Source organism: Pan paniscus, chromosome 8 (assembly GCF_029289425.2).
Source record: "Pan paniscus chromosome 8, NHGRI_mPanPan1-v2.0_pri, whole genome shotgun sequence".
Lineage (NCBI taxonomy): Eukaryota > Metazoa > Chordata > Mammalia > Primates > Hominidae > Pan > Pan paniscus.
This window is the reverse complement of record NC_073257.2, coordinates 37,363,358-37,381,966: the sequence shown is the minus strand read 5'-3', so window position 1 is coordinate 37,381,966 and position 18,609 is coordinate 37,363,358. Positions and strand designations below refer to the sequence as shown.

Genomic DNA, 18,609 nt, shown 5'->3' with positions numbered 1-18,609 from the left:
TTCACTGTGTTAGCCAGGATGGTCTCAATCTCCTGACCTCGTGATCCACCTGCCTCGGCCTCAAAGTGCTGGGATTACAGGCAGTCATCATCTTTTATCTCTTAAATGTTCAATACCTGCTGAAAAACAGAATTACTTTTTGGGAAAAAACATCTAGATACATCTAGATATTTATCATCAAAGCATTTCCCATTGTCGACCTTTATTGACAAAAAAAAAAAAAAGAGAAAGAAATCTTTAAAATTAGAAACTCTGTAAACAAGCTGCTTGTGAAGTTATCAAGCATACTTAGCATGCAATAAACTGTATTCAAGAGTCTTTTTTCTCAGTGGGAATTTAAACAACCCTTTAGTTCACAATGTCAGATTTCCACATGTTGAAAAATTTTGCAGAGAAATACCCTGTCAAAGAATCCTACTATGTGTGGAATAATTTACAATAAGATTGATCTCTGTGGCATTAGGACTATGGATAGAGTAATTTAAAAATAGGCAATATTTAAATGTTGAAAAACATATTATTCCCTTCCTATTCATGGCATATAGAGAAAAGCATGGGCTAGCTCCATCACCTACTATTAGCTGTGTATTTTTGACAAATTCATCACAGCAAGCCTGTTTTTCCATCACACTTGTGATATCTGCAAAAATATGCTAAAAGTTTTATGGATATTCAAGATTTTGTTTTTCCCTTCAGACAAAACAATATGTTATATACTGTTTTCCCAAGTATCTCAAAAGTGGTATCACAATACGTTTTTGAAATAAGCCTTTATGTATCAGTGACCCCTATGTTTTTTTTTTTAGGTAGTTAAATAGTGCATGTACTATGTGGCTGGTACTGTTTTAATCCCTTTACAAACTCATTTAATCTTCTTAACAAGAATATGAAGTGCACTGTCATTATCATCCTTATGTTAAAGACAAGGCACAGTTGTGTTAAGGAGCTTGTCCACGAGCCACAACTTAACAAATCAAGAATCCAGACCCAGGCAGTCTAGTCAGAGTCCATGTCCTTCCCCCCAAGCATGCCATCTTCCAGTGTTACAAAAGAAAAAACGAGCCAGGTGACGGTCATACCATACTAGTTCCAACAGTTTATATAAAACAATAAAAAGCCACGTGGCTGCACACATTCAAATCCTGTCTTGTATTTTCTCAGCTAATGACATCCTAAAAAGGTGTTGCATCACCATGAAACTGGCCCTAATGTAAGGAACGAAATTTTACTTTAAGTAAGTGGTATTATTAATATTGATGGTAAAATGGAAAAAAAAAAAGACAAAATGCTTTCCAAGAGTCCTTGGGAGTTAGGCTTGTAATCTTAGTTACATGATGGAATCAATATCAGTTATCTTTTAAGAGGAACACAGTATAAAATGCTTTCTTGGGTCTTATGAATGATTCCTGGAATATACTAGGACCCTGTTCTACTTAAAGTGCAAATAATTACAAAAGATAGATTAGGACTTATATATTGTTTATACAGGCACTCTTTTATAATTCCCTTGCATTTACTTTTGTGACAGCCCTATCTCTTTCATCTCTGTTGAACATGTAGACTTTGTACTTTTTATCTGTGAAAACCAGATGTAACATGTCTATCTAAATAACATTTTTATTTAAGTATGACTTAGTAACTATAAGATCCATCCATTGTAAGCATACATTGCAATGGTTTTTAGCAACTTTATGCAGTTGTGAAACTTTCATTGCAGTCTTTTGGAACATTTCCATTGTTCCTGTTTGGGATGCCGGTTTGCATTCCCTTATGTGAGGTTTTTATCACCTTTATTTGCTTTATGATTAGTGATTTCCCCTTACGCTCTCTTTCACCCTCTTTGAGTTTGCTTTGTCTAGTTGTTATATCTAATTTTTATGGAATTAGTTTTTAAATCTTTATTTTGGTTTCTTTTAACCTTGAGTTATTATTCAATCAAATGACCTTGTTGTGAAGTCTTTTAAGGGAGTCAAATGACAGTTCTTAGTCCACAGGAATTTAACTGCTATTATTCCAGTCACTTCTTGGCTTCTTGCACTCTGATACATGAATTGGCACTCACATTAGGGAAATACGATGTGTGTAGAGGGATATTTCTTAGGTGGAGAAACCCATGACTGCTGGCTCCTTCACTGTGTGTGCCTATAGCTTGCCCTTGTTATAAGATCTAACAGATCAGCGGCAATGTGGGTGAGTAGAAGGAGTGAAGAGGGCACATATGTATATTTTTTTTATCTTCTTCTGTGAAGGCCCATAGAAATGTAACCCTCTAGGAGACTAGAGGAGCTTCAATGTTATGTTCTGGGTGGGTGGAATGACTGAGACACCTGAGCTATGTCACATTCAGAAATCTTAATTAGTTTGCAGAGAGCAAGAAAGAAATTGCCTACTCTGCATCCCATCTTCTCTGTTTGTGTAAAGAGCCCAGTAAAACAAGACATAGCAGCTCAATTCAGAAATGTGAAGCATGTAACCATGATCCAAGAGTTACCTATATGATTTTAAACAAAAGAAAACTTGGATATATTTGGGAGCTGTGAGGCCAAGTCATAATAATACATTAGAAATAAATTTAATACTGTATAGTTTTTAATGTGTTCAAATATGAGTCCCACAGGAAAAGGAAAATGTAAAAGATAATAAATTAGATCAGAAAGCTGTTACGGGGAAGAATCTATGTAGATTATGAAATAAAAGAGATGATGAAAAACAATTTAACATAGAGAAAATATTCTAGCATCGAATTCAGGAGACCATTATTTTAATTCTTACTGTGATGTAAACCAGCTACAATCTTGGATAAATCACGTAGCAAATCTGGACATCATGTGTAAAGGGTTCACTTATTTAGATTAAATCTTTTTTTTTCTTTTCTTTTTTTTAAATTATTATACTTTAAGTTTTAGGGTGGGAATTGAACAATGAGAACACATGGACACAGGAAGGGGAACATCACACACTGGGGCCTGTTGTGGGGTGGGAGGAGAGGGGAGGGATAGCATTAGGAGATATACCTAATGTTAAATGACGAGTTAATGGGTGCAGCACACCAACATGGCACATGTATACATATGTAACAAACCTGCACGTTGTGCACGTGTACCCTGAAACTTAAAATATTTAGATTAAATCTTAAAAGACTCTTTTGTGCTCTAAAATTATATAATGGGATGGCAGCTAAGCACATGAAAAGATACTCATCATCATTTGCCATAAGGGAAGTACAAATTAAGATCACAGTGAGATACCACTATCCACTTGTCACAATGGCTAAAATAAACAATAGTGGCAATACCAAGTCCTGTGAAGGATGTGGAGAAATGGATCACTTATGCACTGCTGGTGGGCATGTAAAATGGTACAACCAGTCTGAAAAGCAGTTTGGCAGTTTCTTATAAAAGTAAACATGCAATTATATGCTGTGGTCTGAATGTCCTCCAAAAATTTATATGTTGACACCCAAACCCTCAAGGTGATGGTTTTAGGAGGGTAGGCCCTTTGGGAGATTAGTTTCTGAGGATGGAGCCCCATGAATGGGATTCATGCCCCTATAAAAGAAGCTCCAGGAAACGACCTTGCCCTTCCACCACGTAAGCAAGAATGTGCGGCCTATTTAGGAAGTAGGCCTTCACCAAACACTGAATCTGCCGGTGCCTTGATCTTGGGCTTCCTGGGCCTCTAGAACCATGAGAAATAAATTTCAGTTGTTTATAAGCAACCTAGCCTATGATATTTTGTTATAGCAGCCCAGATGTGCTAAGATGACATATGACCCAACAGTAGCACTCTTGGACATTTATTCCAGGGAAATGTAAATTGTGTTCATACAAAAACCTGTACATGAGTGTTCATAGCATATTTATTCATAGTAACCCAAAACTTGAAACAGCTGAGATGTCTTTTAACAGATAAATGGTTAAACAAAATGTGGTACGTCCATTCCATGGAATACAACTCAGCAATGAAAAGGAATGAACTATAGATACATGCAGCAACCTCGGTGAATGTCCAGAGAATTATTCTAAGTGAAAAAAGCCAATCCCAAATGGTTACTGACTGTATGATTCTATTTACATAACATTCTTGAAATGACAAAATGATGGAAATATAGAACAGATTAATTTGGGAGGCTAAGGCAGGAGGATAACATCAGCCCAGGAGTTTGAGGCCAGCCTGGGCAACATAGTGAGACCCTGTCTCTAAAAACAAAAACAAACAAACAAACAAAAACCCTCAAAACAAACCAGGCAGCCAGGCATGATGGCGGTGCATGCCTGTAGACCCAGCTACTTGGGAGGCTGAGGTGGGAGGATTGCTTGATCATTGGAGGTTAAGGCTGCAGTGAGCCGGATTACACCACTGCATTCCAGCCTGGGCCACAGAGCAAGACTCTGTCTCAAACAAAACAACAACAACAAAAAGACAGAAACAAACCAAAAGAAAAACAGATTAGTGGTTGCCAAGGGTTAGGGGACATGTAGGAGGTGGAGGGAGAGAGCAGGTGTAGGTATAGTTATGAAAGGGCAACAAGAGAGATCCTTGTGGGGATGCGACACTTCTGTATCTTGACTGGTATGGTGGGTATATACACTTATATAATGTGATAACCCTGCATAGAACTAAACACACAACGAGTACAGGTAAAACTGGAGAAATATGAATAACACGAGTGGATTGTATCTGTGTCAGTAACCTGGTTGTGATGTTGTACTATAGTTTTCTAAGAAGTTACTGTTGAAGGAAATTGCATAAAGATTACATAGGATCTCTCTATCTTTCTTTGCCTCTCTCTCTCTTTTTTTCCCCCTTTTTGTGGAGAGTGAGGTCTCACTATGTTGCCCAGGCTGGTCTCGAACTCCTGGGCTCAAGCTGCCCTCCCACCTCTGCCTCCCTAAGTGCTGGGATTACAGGCATGAGCCACCATGCCTGACTGTGTATTATTTCTTAAAACTACCTGTGAATCTACAGTTGTCTCAAAATGAGAAGCTTAATTTAAAAAAGAACTAAAATTTTAATGACTATTTTATTCATCCGTGTATCTACTCTGTGGAACAAGGTTGGGTAAACAGTAGGTCCTCAATAAATATTTATTTACTGATTGAATGAAGGAAGAGTATGTCAGTGAGTGAGACCGTGATCTGCACATATACAATGAACTCTCATTTGGATCTCAAAAGGAGGATCCAGTCATTACTTACAGCTTAACTAGACTATTTGGGAAACTAAGCCTAGCATACCTCTTACCCTACAAACGCTACCTAATCATATGCTTGCTTTTGCAGTCGCTTGGGGCTTAGCTTGAGTCTCTCATGTTATGCTCCACTAAATCCTAGAAGTGGGGGATAAACTACAACGGATTTATGATAAGTTAGTTTCAAATATACATAGCCTCCATAGATGACTTCAGAGACTTCATTCACACAAATAGCTAAGAATAGGGAGGAAAAAGCAGTTCATCCAAGATCCAGTTTCTTATTTTCTTATTTCTTACTTACACTATTGATTGCTAGCCCAGTTTTTTCCAATGCTCCATTATTTGCTTTGATGCATCTTTCTAGTTGCATTTTACACGCAAGTATGTTAAAGTGTTGTGAGAGATTGTGATTTAAAGAGCTATCAGGAAAAATAGATTTGAAAAGACAATGGAGCTTGCAGAGAAAGAATGAGGAGTTAATATTTATTTATTTAGAGTCGGAGTCTTGCTCTGTCGCTTAGGCAGGAGTACAATGGCGTGATCTTGGCTCACTGCCACCTCCGCCTCCTGGGTTCCAGCAATTCTCCTTCCTTAGCCGCCCGAGTAGCTGGGATTACAGATGTCCACCACCACGCCCAGCTAATTTTTGTATTTTTAGTAGAGACGGGGCTTCACCAGGTTGGCCAGGCTGGTCTCTTTGGCCAGGCTGATCTCGAACTCCTGACCTCAAAATCTGCCTGCCTCAGCCTCTCAAAGTGCTCAGATTACAGGTGTGAGCCACTGTGCCTGGCCCGGAGTTAATATTTATTAAATGTTTATGTACTCTGCTCTTCATACACATTTCACATTTAATCCACATTCATTCTTTGGGAGAAGTGCATTTATTCTTATTTTAATGATGAGAAAACTGAGGCTTAGAGACGTTAAATAATTGTCCACTATACTGCAACTAGCAAATGGCAGAGCCAGAGTTAGTGCCTGATTCAGCTGACTCCAAATCTCCAAATCCTAAGTTCTTTTTTTCAAATTATGTTTATAGATTTAGGGGGTACAAGTGCAGTTTTGTTACATGGGTATATTGTGTAGGGGTGAAGTCTGGGCTTTTAGCATAACCATCACCTGAATAGTGAACATTGTACGGGTAATTTTCCACCCTCATCCCTTTCCACCCTCCCCGCTTTTGGAGTCTCCAGTATCTATTTTTCCCCTCTGTATGTCCATGTGTACCCATTGTTTAACTCCCACTTATAAGCGAGAATGCGAGCCTATGTTTTGAACCACAATGCTAAACTGGAAATTAAAATTCTGGGTCAGATAAAAAGAGAGAATCACATTCCTATGCCAGTCCTCAGCAGCATGCAGTAATGCAGTACACTTTTGTAACAAAACTGCACATGTACACTCAGAACCTACAATAAAAGTTGGCAAAAAAGAGATAGACTCAAAATAGAATCTTGTGTTCTTGAAGAATGATGGGAGATAGGAAACAATGATTAATAGTTATTTTTTCCAGTGTTAAATTCTAGAATCATTTTTACTTTTTAGGGTTTTTTGTTTTTTCCCCCTGACACGGAGTCTCTCTCTATGTCGCCCAGGCTGCAGTGCAGTGGCGCCCTCAGCTCACTGCAGCCTCCGCCTCCCAGGTTCTAGTGCTTCTCCTGCCTCAGCCTCTCAAGTAGCTGGGATTACAGGCAAGTGCCATTGCACTCAGCTAATTTTTGTATTTTTAATAGAGATGGGGTTTCACCATGTTGGCCAGACTAGTCTCAAACTCCTGACCTCAGGTGATCCGCCTGCCTCAGCCTCCCAAAGTGCTGTGATTACAGGCGTGAGCCACTGAGCCCAATCTACTTTTTATGTTTATATTTGCTGTATACAAAAAGATGCGCACATATATATCTTTTTGTATATCATATTGACTTTATATGGTATAATAAAATGAACCCTTAGGAACTCCCCACAGATTTTAACTTATACATTACCCATGCTGTTGGAGTAATGTGTGTGTTTTCCCCAGATCTCAGCCCCATGTTTCCTCATTCACACACTCCTATCCCCTCAGGATAACCACTTTCTTGAATTTCATGATAAGCATCCTATTGCTGCTTCTTTTGTTTAAATGTCTTTATTGAGGTATGTTTGATATATAATCAACTGTACATGTGTAAACTGTACAGTTCGGTAAGTTTATACGCAAGTATGCACCAGTGAAAACATCACCACAGTCAAGGTTATTCACCACCCTTCACATTTCCTCATGCCGCTTCGTAATAATCTCCACCCTTACACCCACCCAGAGCAACTGCTAATCTGCTTTCAGTCAGTATAGACCAGTATTTAGAATTTTTCTAAGATTTATATAAATGGAGCATACAGTATGTACTCCTTCTCCTCCTCCTCCTCTTCTTTGATCTGGGTTCTTTAACTCAGCCTAATTAACATATTGCTACATATATCAATAGTTTATTTCATTTTATTGATAAGTAGCATTCTATTGTTTGGCTGTGTCACAGTTTAGTTATCCATTCATCTGTTACTGAAATATTTCAGTTGTTTTCCAGTTTGTGGCTATAACAAAGTTGCTATGCACATTTATGTACAAGTCTTTATGTTGACGTATGCTTTCAATTTCTCTATGAGTAGAATGGCGGTGTCATATGGTAGGTGTATGTTTAACTTAAGAAACTGTCAGACTGTTTTCCAAAGTGTACCATTTTACATTCCCACTAGCAGTGTCTGAGAGTTCTAGTTGCTTCATGTCCTCACCAACACTCAGTATGGTTAGTTTTTATATAGCATATCTATTATGTGTGCAGTGGTATTTCATTATGGTTTTAGTTTGCATTTCCATTATTGAATTTTGAGAGTTCTTTATATATTCTAGATACAAGTCCTTTATCAGATACATGATTTGCAAATATATTCTGCCATTCTATGGCTTGCCTTTTCGTTTTCATAAAAGTGTATGTGTGTATGTATATACGTGTGTGTGTGTATACTTTTCATAAAATATATATATTTTTTGAGGCAGGGTTTCATTCTGTAACCCAGGCTGGAGTGCAGTGGTGTGATCACAGCTCACTGTAGCTTCAACCTCCTGGGCTCAGGTGATTCTCATGCCTTAGCCTCCTGAGTAGCTGGGACTACAGGCATGCACCACCACTCCTGGCTAATTTGTTTGTTTGTTTTGAGACAGAGTCTGGCTCTGTTGCCCAGGCTGGAGTGCAGTGACATGATCTCGGCTTGCTGCAACCTCTGCCTCCCTGGTTCAAGCGATTCTCCTGCCTCAGCCTCCTGAGTAGCTGGGATTACAGGCGCATGCCACCACACCTGGCTAATTTTTGTATTTTTAGTAGAGACGGGGTTTCACCATGTTGGCCAGATTGGTCTTGAACTCCTGACCTCAGGTGATCCCCTCACTTTAGCCTCCCAAAGTGCTGGGATTACAGGTGTGAGCCACTGTGCCCAGCTACCTGGCTAATTTTTAAATTTTGTGTAGAGACAGGGTCTCCCTGTGTTGCCCAGGCAGGTCTCAAACTCCTGGCTGAGATCCTCCTGCCTCAGCCTCCCAAAGTGCTGGGATTACAGGTGTGAGCCACCATGACTGGCCAGGAAGTGTCTTTCGAAGAGCAGAGGGTCTTAATTTTGATGAAGTTTCATTTATCTTTTTAAAAAAATTCATTGTATGTTCTTCCAGTGAATATTTTTTGTTGTTGCTGTTAATGGATTATGTTCCTTGGGGTTATATCTAAGAAATCTTGACCTAAGTTCCCAAAGATTTTCCCCTATTTTCTTCCAGAAGTTTCATAGTTTTAAGTGTTACATTTAGGTTTATGATCATTTATTTTATTTGACTTTTTTGAGACAGAGTCTCACTCTGCACCCAGGCTGGAGTGTAGTGGTGTAATCTCGGCTCACTGCAACCTCCACCTTCTGAGTTCAAGCAATTCTTCTGCCTTAGCCTCTCAAGTAGTGGGGATTATAGGTGTGTGCCACCACACCCAGCTAATTTTTGTATTTTTAGTAGAGATGAGGTTTCACCATGTTGGCCAGGCTGGTCTCGAACTCCTGGCCTCAAGTGATCTGCCTGCCTCGGCCTCCCAAAGTGCTGGGATTACAGGCGTGAGCCACTGCGGCCGGCCTAGGTGTATGATCATTTGAGTTAATTTTTGTTTGTGATACGAGTTACAGATCAAAGTTCTTTTCTTTTCTTGCACACAGCCTCCACACAGTTGTTCCAGGGCGATTTGTGTTTACAAGTATTTGTATTATACTTGTACAATATTGACATGGGTTCATGTTTCTTTTGGATAAATACCTAGGAGTAGAATGGCAGCATCATGTGGTTGTGGGTCTAGAGCAGGACTCCATATTCTGTTCTGTGAATCTGTGTGTCTTGATGCCAATACTGTACTGTGTTGATAACTGTAGCTTTGTAAGTCTTGAAGTCTGAGTGTTCCAACTTTGTTCTTATTTGAATTTGTTTTGGTTATTTTAGGTTCTTTGCATTATAAAGTGGATTTTAGAAATATCATAGCAGCTCGCACACAAAAATCTGCCGAGATTTTGATTGGGATTGCAATGGATTTATAGATCACTTTGGGGAGAGTTAACATTGTAACAGTACTGCGTCTTCTAAATCATGAACATGGTATATCTCTCTATTTATTCTTTAATATCTCTTAATGTTTTGGAGCTTCAGTTTGTAGATCTTACAAATCTTTTGTCAGATTTATCCCTAAATATTTCATATTTTAATGTAATTATAAATGGTATTTTAAAAAGTTTTAAATTTCCAGTTGCTTATTGCTTGTATATGGAAATGCTGTTTTTTTTTTTTTTTTTTGGTATACTGTATTATTACTTTCATTAACATTCCATTTACTAGAACTCAATCATATGGCCACCCCTACTGCAAGTTTGGCTGGGCAATGTTACCACCTAGTTATCTTTTCACCTTTATATGAGGCAAATTATTGTGGCAGAGTGGGTAGACTCACTGGTGGAAGATAATAAAAAATATAATAGAAGCAAGACTATTCAAGCATTTGCAATTCAATAAAGGTGACCTTTTCAAAATGCTGGGATTAACTTGGAGTTGTAATTTAAAATAAAATCTTAGCAGCTATGCAGACATGTTAAGTTTAAGATACATATCAGGTTGGAGAGAGGCTTGGGTTAGAAATACAAATTTGGGAGTAATTTGCATATTAGACGGTGTTTAATGTAGGAAATGGAATGAAATCACCAAAAGAGAGAGTATAGCTAGAGAAGTCCATAGACTGAGCCCTGGGTACCTCCAGGTTCAGGAACTTAGCAGATGAAAACAAAGGAGCCTGAGACAAAGTCGCCTGTGAGTTGGAAGAAAAATCAGTGTGAGAAGTCAAGTGGAGAAAATTCTTCAAGAAGAAGGAAGTGACGCCTGTGCCAATAAGGTGCACATAAGATGAGAACTGAGAATTGATCATTTAGTTTAAAATGTGGAAGTCATGGGGGACCCTGACAAGAGCAGTTTCTGGGAGTCAGGCAGATAAAAGCCTGATTTAAAGGGATTTCAGAGAAATGGAAGGAAAAGAATTGGAAACAGCAAGTACAGATAACTTTTAAGGAGTTTTGCGCCAAAGAGAAGCAGACAAACAAGGTGGTGGCTGGAGAGGGTTGTGTGTGATCAAGAGAGGATTTTGGCCAAGTGTGGTGGCTCACACCTGTAATCCCACCACTTCGGGAGGCTGAGCCAGGAGGATCACTTGAGCATAGGAGCTCAAGACCAGCCTGAGCAACATAGTGAGACCTTGTCTCTACAAAAAAAAAAAAAAAAAAAATTAGCTTGATGACATTCACCTGTAGTCCCATCTACCTGGAAGGGTGAGGTGGGAATATCTCCTGAGCCCCTGTGATCCAGTCTGCAATGAACTATGATCATGGCACTGCACTCCAGCCCAGGCCACAGAGCAAGACCCTGTCTCAAAAAAAAAAAAAAAAAAAAAAGATTTTGTTAAGATTAAAGAAATTACAAAATATGTGTATGCAGATAGGAATGCTATATATAGTAAAGAGAGAATAAGTGACGCAAAAGAGAGAGGGGAGAATTGTTGGACCTGTATCTTTGAATAGTAAGAGGGGAGGAATCTAGTCTCAACTGCTGGGGCCTTGTGAGAATGGATGGCTTATCCATCATAGCAGAAGGGAAGGCAGGGGAACATGGGCACGGTTGCAGGTTGATGGGGTGATCATGGCAGGCGATTCAGTTCTCATTTTATTGCTTCTGTTTTCTGAGTGTAATAGAAAGCAGGACCATCTGCTGCAGGTGAGGGTGGGGAAAAGGGATGAAATAGTCATCTAGGATGAATGACCAGAGAGAAATGTGTTACTATTGACTGACAACACTAAAGGCTCTCTTGAGGTTGGTAGTCATGAACTTAGAGTGAAATAGCTTAGTTTTTGTTTTTCTCTACCCACGTTCACCTGCCTAAGTACAGCAGGCCCAGAGTAGGCAGTGTTGATTTATCCAGGGTTAGGTTTTGTCAGGCAACTTTGAGGAAGTGGGAGAGGGTAAAGGAGTGAATTGAAGCTGGCTTAAGAGGAAAGTGAGAACATGGGGTGATGAGGGACAGGGAAAGGGTGGTAGAGTCAGCTCCAGATTGAAGAATTCTAAGGGTTGGGGGATGAGAGGGAATGAACTAAATACTGAACTAATAATAGGTGGTGGTTCTAGGTGGGATTCTTGATTTGGGCTTATAAGGGGGTTTCAGTCATGACCAAGTGAAAGCTGAGAGTGGAGGAGAGGAGGTCAAAGAACAAGAAGGCCAGGGTATCAGAAGGGTTATCTATGTGGATATTGAATTCGTGCTCAGAACCTGAAGACCTTTTCTATTATTTTCTAATGTCCTTTGTTGCTGTTGGACTATCTGATAAGGTTTAGGTTTGTTTCTTCGTCAGAGTTTTATATCTGTTCTTTCATGCTTTCTGTTTCTTAATCCATAGTGCTCTTTAAAATTTCTTTGGTATTATCTTTCATTCCTTCTATTGCATTTCTAATTTTAGGAATTATATTTCTATTTTCTGAGAGTTCTTTCTTCTGACTAATTTTTTATGGCATTATTTTCTAGAAAAAAATTCTAGGTTTTGATAATTGCTTGCTTTGTTATAATAATATAATAAATTTTAGTTTTTGATAATTGCATGCTTTGTGTAATTTATGCATCAGAAAATAGTTCATATCGGCGCTCAGGTATTAACATTTTTACATAGAATTTTTTTAGATGAGGAAGTATATTGTGTTATGTAGTTAACTTTTAAATATCTTTTCACTTTAGGTCTCAAAAAATAAAGATGGAAAAGAACAAAGTGAAACTGTATCACTGTCTGAAGATGAAACATTCTCCTGGCCAGGTCCCAAAACAGTTACGTTGAAAAGAACATCTCAAGGCTTTGGTTTTACATTAAGACATTTTATTGTGTATCCCCCAGAGTCTGCAATTCAATTTTCATATAAGGTAAGAGAAATAGTTACAGCAACTTGAAAAAAAAACCACAAGGCCATTCCTATCCCCTTCTAGTCTTCCTCTTACCCTTCCCTCTGGCCTTTTTTCTGTCTTAAAAGAATCAAGCATTACATTTGAATTTTTATTATATTATTTTTCTCCTTTTAGGTATTTTCCCACCTTCAAGAACAAAACAGAAACTTTAGTCTTCTCTGAAAGATCATAGTGATTCTAAACTCCAAATCTACATTTTTAAAGGACTTCTAATTCCAGACTTCTTTCTACTTTTTCTAATATGTAACTGTTTATTATCTAGAAAGGTAGTGAGTTTTCTCGGCAGACTATGCAAAGGAAATGGTTCACTAAAATATTCTAGCAGTTATAGAAAATTAGTAGAATTAGAACAATACTTAACTTTCAGATATGTAATATGATGGCATGTTAGAATTGAAAAACACAGCTTCTCATCAGAATGAATTACATCGACAGGCTTCAGTGGACAGTAACACAGCCTGAAAAGGACAGCCTGAGATAATTATAAGTGCAGTTGACACACTGGGTACTTGCTCTGTGTTCCTTACCATTCGTTATGAGCGTTATCTTACTTTATCCACGCCAGAATCCTGTGGAGCAGGTGGTATTATTAGCCCCATATAACAGATGTGGAAACTGATCTGGGTCATAAAACAGATAAGTAGTTGATCTAGGATGTGAATTTGACCAATATACATGCTTGATGCTGAACTATTACACAATAGTATAATGGAAATGATGATATTCAGAAGAGTTACGAGACCCTGGCCAGGCCACTTCTTTTGACCTCTAGATTTCCATTTTCATTTGTAGGAATTGAACTAGAGTATTACAAAGTCTTTTCTAATTCTAAATATCTATGAATCCAAAACTGTCTTTTAAAAAGTAGTGTACGTATTTGTATCTAGAGACCACAGTTTTAAATTATATTTTTGTTAAATATGTCTTTCTAGTAATGTCCTACAGGATATGCTTTTTTGAAGTACTGAATAGCTCTTTTTTTTCCTTTTCTTTTTTAAAATTTTTTATATTTGGTTACTTTAACACTGAGATAACAGGAAACAACTGAATATCTTTTAAGGATTGTAAATAATTGCTACCTTTAGAATGAAATTTATCTGTTTGGGTTTTCTCAAATGTGTATAAAACAACTGGACTAGATCTCTTAAGAATCTAGCTGATATTAAAAAGTCTCAAATAGTGTTACGCATTAGGTCACATATGAGAGCACTTGATAATTACATTAGGATTGTGTATTTTTTGTCTTTTTGTTTTTGTTTTGTTTTGAATAAGAGCTTTGGGTCATGATGAACATATAGGTAGTACAATTTTTTTATAAGATAATTTTACCAAACTTATATAAACATGTATTATTATTATTGGAAAATATTTCTAGAAATTTTAGTAGCACAGTACAATAAACCCTCACTTAACATTGTCAGTAGATTTTTGGAAACTGCAACTTTATGTGAAGTGTATTTAAGTGATAACTGATCTTATGTTGGCTAGAGTTTACTTGGCATATTTCTGGTCAAAAAAAAAAAGCACCAAACTTGTAAATAAAGACCAAAACACTTCCAGTATTAAACATTGAAGTAAATGTGCGGTGTTCATACACTTAAGAAAGCGCTATAAAAAGTCCAGAGTTGAGGGTGGCTGGAGCCTATCCCGGCAGCTCATGCAGCTCAGGGCATGAGGTGGGGCCTAACCATGGACAGGATGCTGTCCATCCCATTGCAGAGCACACACACAGCCACGCTTGTTCAGACTGGGACAACGTGGGCACACCTGTGAATTGAACAGGCACAGTTTTGGCATGTGGGAAGGAACCATAGGACCTGGAGAGAACTCACACAGACGTGGGGAGAATGTGCAGACTTCACACAGACGGGGCCCCAGTGGGGAATTAATTTTTCTCGTGAATGTTACACCAAAACAACTTTGAATGAAATGATGCTATTCCAGGACATGCTTACGCTTTTTAACAGCATGGTCATTGGCATCAAAAGAGCCTGGGTTTGAGTTCCATTTCTGCCTCCTGTTAGATCTGTGACCTTGGATAAGTCAACTAACACAATAGTAGTACCTTCTTCACAGGCTGTGTGATGATTAAATGTTACAATACTTGTAACACACTTAACATAGAAATTGACACTGTAATTGCTCAATAAATTTTAGCTATTAATGCTATTATTTAATACAGATGTTCTTGTAAATAGGGCTCTGTCTTGTAAATTTTACATGGAAAATATATATTGGAATCTTTTCCATTTTAATTATGAAATTTTATAAATTCACTTCAAATGAATTAAAAATTTTAATATTGTATAGCTTTTAGAAAATGTGTAATTAATATAACAGTGTCCTTATTTTGTCACTTAACTGGCAACCTCAGTCTCAGACCAGATCTTATAATCAGAAGAAGAAAAAAAAAACATTGGGCAGCCAAAATAAAGGTCAAAAAATTATGTAATAAATTATCAGCCCTTCACCAAATGTCTGTTTTTCTTTCTAAGGTACATGGTAGCTCCAGTATGGTAGAGGCTCAGCAAATATTTGAAAATGTATTTTTAGACTAGTTTTTAAAGGTTTCTTTTCTAATTTTCCAGCTAGAGGTAGATAACATGGCAGCAAGACAGCTTGGTAACAATGAAAGAGACCAAGTAGATAAACTTCAAAATTGAATACAAGAACTTAAATATGTAGCAATTTGGGACCAATCCATTTATATAGACAGCTCTGGGTCCTGTAATATCCCTTAAAGGCACATTTAAGTATAGTACAGTAAGTGATGACCTGACCTTTCCATCTGTCCAACTGCCTACTTGACAACTTCACTTGGATATCTCCATTAGAAATCTCGCACTCAAATGCCAAAAACTGAACTCCTGATGTCTTACCCCTAAATTGGCTTCACCCACAGCCTGCTTATCTCTATTTGTGAAAACTCTATCTTTCCAGTAAAAGGTACTTCCTATACTGTTATTGAAGATGGGCTATACGTTTGCTTTTGAGCTTGCCAGTGGCTATAGAAAAGAAGAGAATGTGATTTAAGAATATTGTTAGTGAGATTGTAATTGGCACAATCTGGGGAGGTCAGTTTGAATTAAATTGAGCCTTGCTGTGATTAACAAGAGTTTATAAATATGTACTCATATATGTATATATATATTTTCATTTGTAGGATGAAGAAAATGGAAACAGAGGAGGTATGCTATAAACATTTTAATTTGTCTCTGAATGTTTTTCTTTCTGTTCTTTAAGTGATACTAAATGAGATGATATAATTTTTGGTGTTCAAATATATAATAGTTCTCAGGTGTGAGAGTCATAGAATTAAATGTTTTTTACTGTGGACTTCAAAGTTTTATGAATTCCATTGTCTCATCTTAATTTGAACATGTAATGGTTTTGTTGTTAATTGTATGTGTTCTTGTGGAGGAATATATCATTATAATTCCAAGGAGAGCACTTAAGATTTTTATTTCAATTAGTAATCTTTCTAGATGAGGTGATTATTTTAGGTAAGAAATGCTGTGTGTTTTATCAATTGGGTTTATTGAGTCAAATATTGAAAAGAAGAGGGTTTGGGTTATTCTTGTAGTTAATGTTACTGTTGATTTAAACATTAATGAACGTAAAAGGACAATCAGGCTGCAGATAAAATTATTTCTTAATAACTGATTTTAAATCAACTTGAATGAGTTAAAATTCACACTCAACAAAATGCACCCATTAAAAACTTTTATTTCTAGATAATTTTAGACAACAAAGTTGCAAAAATAGTACAGAGAATTTTCATGAATCCTTTATTTTACTTTCCCTAGTGTTAAAAACTTACAATACCATGGCGGGGGCAGGCGCAGTGGCTCACGCCTGTAATCCCAGCACTTTGGGAGGCTGAGGCGGGTGGATCACAAGGTCAGGAGATCGAGACCATCCTGGCTAACACAGCGAAAATCCTGTCTCTACTAAAAATACAAAATATTAGCTGGGTGTGGTGGCGGGCGCCTGTAATCCCAGCTACTCAGGAGGCTGAGGCAGGAGAATGGCGTGAACCCGGGAGGCAGAGCTCGCAGTGAGCCGAGATCGCTCCACTGCACTCCAGCCTGGGGGACAAGGCGAGACTCCGTCTCAAAAAACAAAACAAAACAAAACAAACTTACAATACCATGGTACAATCAACAATACGAAGCAATTAGCATTGGTACAATACTACTATGTAAACTACAGACTTTATTTGGATGTCACCAGTTTTTCCGCTAGTATCCTTGTTCTCTTCCGGAATCCCATGTTATATTCACTTGTTGTGTCCCTTTAGTCTTTCCTTGTATTTTATTACTAGTACTGATGAGTTATTTTTTAGAATGTCCTTCATTTTCAGTTTATCTGATGTTTTCTCCCTAGTTCAAGGTCATACATGTTTAGCAAGAATACCACATTTGCATCCATTGTAAGTGTATAGTTTGGTAAGTTTTGATGACTGTATAACCTGTGAAATCACTATCCCAATTAAGATGTGATATCAAAACAACCTTTCCATCATTCCATAAAGTTCCCTTGTGCTCCTTTTTATTCTGCTGTCTTTAGACAATCACTGATCTGATTTTTATCACTGTATAGGTTAATTTTTGCCTCTTCTAGATTTTTTTTATAAATGAAATAATACAGCACGTACTCCTTTGTCAGGCATAATATTTTTGACCTTCACTGTATTATATGTATGGGTACTGATAGTACTACTGTTTTTTTGTTTGTATGAATATACCACAAATTGTTTAACCACTCAACCTGTTGATGGAGCTTTGTAATAACCATTTGAGGTCTTGAAAAGGTTATGAGTTAAAATGAGAAGGAAATGGCCTTTTTTTTTTTTGCACTATCAAAAGTAATCTGAGGGTGTAAGGCCAGGCAGGACTCTTCATAGTTGTCACTGGTACAAGATGAGCCACTCCTGCATTACCATCTGTCATGCACCAGGGTTAGGATGAATTCCAAATGCTACTTGGCATGGGTTAGAAATAAGCCTTAGTGGGGAAAGGGAAAACTCACAAAGCTGGCATCAGCAAGAGAAAGGAGGATGTAGGTACTCCATCTTCCCATCATCCTAAAGGCTGATGTGCTGATACCTGGACAACCTACTGGACACACAGCATCTAGAATTCATGCCTCTTATTGGGGGGGAATATATTTCTAATAAATATAGAAAGACATTGTTACAAAACTTCATGCAGATCATTATGTGTCGGACGTAGTTCGCTGAAGAGAATGGATTTAGTTTTGTGCTTTGGCTAGGGAGAATAAACTTGAATATTTATAAGGGAAAACTAGAAGATCTATTATAGATTCAGCAGAAGGAGATTTGAAGAGGAATAATAGAGTGAGCCTAAAGGGTATAATCTGCTGGAGAAAATAACAGTTTGCCTATTTTAATTATTAACTTATGCTTAATTTCACTCAAAAAAGGGTTTATGGCCACATGAAGAAACACCTTATTTATAGCAAGATAAAATATAAGGTCAATTATGGTAAAAAATTAATTAAATTGACATTCAGAAGATTTAGTACACATAAATTCATGGTTTAGGATCTATACTGTTATTATTATTATTATTATTTTTTGAGACGGAATCTCACTCTGTTGACAGGCTGAAGTGCAGTGGCATGATCTCGGCTCAATGCTACCTCCTCCTCCTGGGTTCAAGCGATTCTCCTGCCTCACCCACCCTGAGTAGCTGGGACTAAAAGCGCACGCCACCACGCCCAGCTAATGTTTGTATTTTTAGTAGAAACGGGGTTTCACCATGTTGGCCAGGATGGTCTCTGTCTCTTGACCTCATGATCCGCCCGCCTCGGCCTCCCAAAATGCTGGGATTACAGGCATGAGCCACTGCACCT

General features: G+C 37.8%; 1 protein-coding gene across 6 annotated transcripts in view; it reads left to right on the top strand.

Moving 5' to 3' along the window:
* ARHGAP21 (Rho GTPase activating protein 21) overlaps nucleotides 1-18,609 on the top strand; it is a 135,242-nt gene that overhangs the window by 38,960 nt on the left and 77,673 nt on the right. For 4 of the 6 annotated variants that reach the window (XM_034930126.4, XM_034930125.3, XM_055092493.1 and 1 more), the window contains exons 2-3: nucleotides 12,511-12,690; nucleotides 15,896-15,920. In XM_034930126.4, the coding sequence (XP_034786017.1) occupies nucleotides 12,511-12,690; nucleotides 15,896-15,920 (205 nt within the window). Of the gene's footprint in view, nucleotides 1-9,692; nucleotides 9,846-12,510; nucleotides 12,691-15,895; nucleotides 15,921-18,609 lie in introns of all 6 variants that reach the window. The other 2 variants (XM_063607295.1, XM_034930129.3) reach the window with 1 other exon arrangement.